The 5,178-nt window shown below is 49.3% G+C and overlaps 1 protein-coding gene across 1 annotated transcript; it reads left to right on the plus strand.

Annotated features, from left to right (window-relative positions):
• Positions 1-167: 167 nt before the first annotated feature.
• Positions 168-4,299, plus strand: ZC2HC1C (zinc finger C2HC-type containing 1C). The gene is made up of 3 exons (XM_052782755.1): positions 168-260; positions 756-1,986; positions 2,674-4,299. Exons 2-3 carry the CDS (start codon positions 763-765, stop codon positions 2,938-2,940), a joined length of 1,491 nt encoding a protein of 496 aa, XP_052638715.1. The 5' UTR covers positions 168-260; positions 756-762; the 3' UTR covers positions 2,941-4,299.
• Positions 4,300-5,178: the final 879 nt, after the last annotated feature.

A 5,178-nucleotide genomic window follows, 5' to 3' on the forward strand; every position in this document is an offset into this window, starting at 1 on the left:
CCTTCGCGTGCCTGTCTCCAGGCAACAGCCGTCAACACGGCGGCCGGGGCGGCGGCGGGCGCGGGCGGCGGGCAGAGCTCCGCGCTGCCCCGGGGCGAGGGCGGAGGGCAGCAGCAGCAGCAGCAGCAGCAGCAGCAGCAGCAGCAGCAGCAGCAGCAGCAGGTGCCGGGTCTCTCGGGCGATGGGAGACCGATAAGCGAAACGGGTGGCGACGCAGCTTGCCGAGGAGGCCGGGCAGAGCGCCGGCCGCAGCCCCGCAGGTAACCCCGCTCGCCCCGCGGGGCCGGCCTGCGGCGTGGGTACCTGGCACGCTCCGGGGGATGTGGTAGAACGAGCCACGGGAAGATTGTACTGGGCTTTACCGGACGCCTGCCTGTCAGACCTGCGTGCTACACTGTCAAAACTGAAGGGACACGCTACGGGAAACACCCTGGGGGAGTATAACAATTTCTCTGGCAGTACAGCATACTTCTGCTGCCACCATGATAACACCGGGCTCAGACAGAAAGTGAAATAAAAGCATATTTTATTTCTGGTTGCATAAATGATTGGGACTGGAAGAGGCAGCATGGGAGCTCCCTAGGTGGAAGGAAGGTAAAGATTTACAGATCCCAGAAAAGTTACAAAACTGTTGCTAATATTTATTATAGCCTCTCATTGTAGCCTCCAGGTGTAGACTGTTAGGAGAAAAGTTGTCCAGTTTTGCGTAAGATAGTCTGTAATGACTTTGCTTCTAACCTCAGGCTCTTTCTCAGGCACCGAATGGCTTTGTTTCCACCGGTGGATTCTGTGGTGGCAGCTGCTAAGCTTGTTCCCAGTTCCCAGCTGGAACACCAGAAGAACAACTATCAGCATGAACTCATACCTGAAAAAGAGGAAGGTTTAAAGGATCTCTATGCCCGAAAGAGCCGAAGCTATTTATATTCTCTTTCTGCAGAAAGCAGTCAACACGGCTCCAGGCACAGAGACTTCTGTTCAGCCGGACTGCAGAGCAAGTATCTCACCAGCCAGACCAAGACTCTGCCAGCTAAATCAGTAGCCATACAGAAAGAAGGAGTGGATCGTGCCCATCCCCTGAAACCAATCCTTTACCACAAGGGTGTGAGTGTTCCAGTGGTCAACACAGCACAGCCCAAAACTTCCCCATACACGGAGGAAGGTCCAAATAGTAGGCCTAGCTCAATGAGCAAAGGGAAGCCTCCAGCAGGGAGGTCTCAGCTAGCTGCAGTGCTGTCTCCTTGGACAGCAGAGCCTAAACAGTCAGCCTCCCATCTATACAGGAGAAAGCTGGCCTACATCCTCAAGTTGGAGGCAGATGGATGGAACCTGGAAGAAGAAATTCGAAAGAAAGAGGCCCTCCTCAGAGAGAAGCTGAGGAGAACAAAGGAGGAGCTTCGGAGGATTCAAAGAGAGAAGGAGCTTGTTGAGGCAGAGGAGAGAAGAGACAAAGTGGAGAAGACCCATGAGGGAAAAGCCGCAAGGCACCCTGAAGAGAAAATATTCAGAGTTGCAGTCAGGCCAGGTGATGGGGTCTTTGGCGGGGTGCAGTCTGCAGAGGCCACTGTTCCCAAGCCTGGCACCACTCTCTACCCCCAAGAGCTGGCTATGGGGAAACTCAAGAAGGAGCGGTTGGAGGCCAGCAACAGCAAAATTCGAGACCACAAGCCCATGGAGCGTTTAGCATCTTGTTCAAAGCTGGCCCCAAAATGCAGCCCTTCTCCCTCTGCCCTCTCAGACCGAGAGTCTGGTGACCACCCGTCTGCAGAGGTGCTGTACATGCAGACTGCCAGTGCTGTGGAGCAGGGGGGGCTCGGACAGTGCAGCTTCTGCGGACGTAAGTTTCTCAGCACCAGGCTTGAGAAGCACACAGGTATCTGCAGCAAGAGCCAAGGCTCCAAGAGGAAAGCATTTGACTCCAGCAAGGCCAGAGCTAGGGGCACAGAACTGGAAGAGTATCAGCAGTGGAAGAGCTCAGAAAGGCCTCAGGTAACATGCAGTCTCTTTGCCTCCCTCAATCCACATCTACTACTTATGTTCCTTCCACCCCAACATCTAATTCCGAGTGAGATGCGAGCGCCTTCACGCGTACATGGGGCTAAGGGATACAATCCAGCTATTGCCTTGAAAGGTTCTTGCCATGGATAAATAGATCCATTTAAAATCTAATAGGTGGGTGGCAGGGGTCCTAACTGACTTGTCTTTGTAATGTGTCAAGGGTGTACTCCTGGAGAAAGCTCACTCCTTGCATAGTCAGGATGCTCAGGATTCAGACTGGGTCTGCTGCAGTAAAGCTCTGTGACATCAGGGGCTGCAGGGAACTGGCTGAAAATCCAGGTAGTGACACAGGCTATTAAAACTAAGGCAGTGGAAACACGCAGCTCTGTTCCTGCAAAGCAGCTAGAGCAACCCTCTGCAGTTCCTTGGCCCTACTGCTTGCTTTTCTGGTTATTCTCAACCTCTTTCTAAGTGTTGATGTATCCATCAGTATTTCCTTCAAATCCCCCTTGGTGCTGGTCTTTTTGATCCCCTTCGTGGGACTCAGCTTCTCAGGGAGGGTATTACATCAACAGGGAATATCCAGGGATGGGTGACCTGAGTTGGACCCTGAGTGTAAGATTGAGAATGGAGGCTGACAGTGGTGCCAGTTGCTCTGACTGCCTTTCTCTTCTGCAGAATACGCCACCCAGAAGGAACAACTGGAGACAGAAGCACGAGGTTTTCATCCAGACCCTGCGCCAGGCCCGCCAGGTGCAGCAAGTCCTCTCCAAAGGAGGAAAGGTGTCTGACCTGCCCCCATTGCCTCCCATTGAAAACCCAGAGTACATTGCCTGTCCCTACTGCAGGCGCCGATTTGCTCCCCAAGCAGCTGAGAGACATATTCCCAAATGCAAAACCATCAAGAATAGACCCCCACCCCCACCGCAGAGCAGGCGCTGCTGAGGTGTCCAACTGTACCTGCTGCTGCGATTCCCTGCCCATTTTCTGCCAGGTTTCCAGCCACAGACACTTGCACTTTCCCTAGTCTCAACACTGGCTGCGAGTGTTGAGCTTGTATGTACCACAAGTGAACAGCTCAGGATGTATAAGCAGAATACTAGAACTTGTGTACTTTGACCTGTGCCCCGGGTTGCCCCACACGGGATGCCCCATCCAGTGAGCTCAACATGGAGTCTCAGTGTGGGTGTAAGGCTGTCACTGTTCAGTCAGCTGAGCAGGAAAGAAAGGCTGTTGCTACAGGTTGTCAGCAGGACAGCAGCAAGGAGCAAACCAGCCATCAGAAAGGGGCTGTTCTTCAGAATCGTATTTTGCCTGTAGGTTAGGGAGGCTTGGGCTTTTTTTTTTTTTTAACAACTAGAGGTGTCTGATGTAAAGAGAGCTGCTCTCCTATAGCTCACCAGTGGCTGCAGACTCAGTTTTTTTCCTTCTCCAAAAACATAAAGTAGTGCTGTTCATGGGAAGAAGAGCTGGGCCAAACACAGCAGCATCTGCCTCGTCTGCTCTACTGCTCTGTAGGTGCAGATGTTCACCCCTGAATGTGCTAACAGTGACAGTGGTTCTGGCTGGTGTAGCATTTTTATTGTAGCTACCTACAAGAGATGGGGGATGTAAGGGGTGCCTCTTTTTTTTGCCACAGAAAGGACTCTCCATCCTTCAAAACTATTTAGCATTTAGACAAGGCATTTGGAGAAGTCAGAGGGAGGGGAGGAAGCTATGTAAGCAGTTAACTTTCTTGCAGAGAAGGGACTGCTGTGTTCTTCTGTCCTTGGTATCTGTACTAGACAACAGGATCCAGAGCTGCTGCTTGGTCATTGCTCTTGCTCTGTCCTAGTTGTTGTAACACTGTTCAGTTGAATAATGAAAGCAGCTATGTAGGTAGGTTTATTCCACACTTGCTCTGCAGCAACCCAAGAGTTTATTTAGATACTTTTCTAGAATGCTGGTGACAATCCTGGGGCTAAATCTTACCAGCTGAAGATCTGTAACATTGCCATTTAGAAATCCAGTGTGACAGTTTGAATTAGAAAAGGAGAACCAGGAGGAGTATTATTAAATAATTCCTCAACACAAGAAACTCAGGATCGGAAATTCAGGGGGTTAGGAAAGCTAGCAGTAGTAGCAGGCACTTAATGTTTAAGTTCATGTGCATAGAGTAGCAGAGACACTCCGAACTGGCCAGGCCCTCGAGGCAACAGAACAACCATCCTAATGTGTTACCATGTAAAATAGCTGGGACTCAGAGTCGGGAAAGGGTGGCAGAAGAAATATTTAATTAAAGAATAATGCCCCACAAGATCAAAAATAGGTCATGAATAAGCTCAGACTGGAAATTAGGTTTCTAACCAGGACAGGAGCAAGGTCATGGAAAAACCTTCCAAATAGATCAGGCAACAAACTTACATTGTTTCAAGATGGACTTAGAGAAGATCATGGAGGGGAGCATATAGCAGGACTTAGAAATTAAGAGTCGTGATACAGAACATTTGTTCCTATCTCCAGGCTGCTTGTATGAAGTGTGAAGAACAGATCAACAGATCTGTGCCTCAGTGTATCACTTTCGGGAGCTGAGAAGGAATTTCCTTCCCACGGCAACCTTCCCTCGATTCTTAACTTGGCATCTGATTTATTTTTTAATTTCCATCCAAAATGTTTAAGAACTGCTACAGTTAAAAAAACCCAAACACACCCTGCCCCCAGACAGTACACTAGGGAACTTCACATTAGAAAACCTGTTAGCTGCTTCACTCCTATGTTCAGGGTTAAATCAGCAATTAGATTCAATATAAAAACCTGGAGTTTTCCTTCAGGCCAAGTTGCTAGGGACCTCTAAAACACAAGGCTTGCGCCCTTCCTTGAGTCATCTTATTTTCATCTTAGTTACTGCAGTGGTAGGGAATTATGACAAAAATATACCCCTTCTTCTGCTTTCTTCTCAAGATGTAAGGTAGTTCTTGGTGATTTTGGCCTCATGCTGAAGATCTTTGTTTGTCACACACTGTTAAAGGGCCTTTTGGGGGAAATAGGTGTTGTACAGACCCTTTTAGAGAATCATCTGCTTATAATTGGTGGCAGTTCCTGCACATTTTTAAGTCAGTTATTTTTCCGGGTTCTGATTTTTAATATATTAGAGTAGTTCTGTGCTGTAAAAGTTGTTCTAAGTGGTCACAGAGTGGCTTGTGT

Source organism: Harpia harpyja, chromosome 3 (genome assembly GCF_026419915.1).
Source record: "Harpia harpyja isolate bHarHar1 chromosome 3, bHarHar1 primary haplotype, whole genome shotgun sequence".
NCBI lineage: Eukaryota > Metazoa > Chordata > Aves > Accipitriformes > Accipitridae > Harpia > Harpia harpyja.

Excerpts from the sequence above, each read along its gene's own strand:
- ZC2HC1C (XM_052782755.1), top strand. The coding sequence starts at position 763 with ATGGCTTTGTTTCCACCGGTGGATTCTGTGGTGGCAGCTGCTAAGCTT. Across the intron at positions 1,987-2,673 it reads AGAGCTCAGAAAGGCCTCAG|AATACGCCACCCAGAAGGAA; the intron begins GTAACATGCAGT and ends TCTCTTCTGCAG.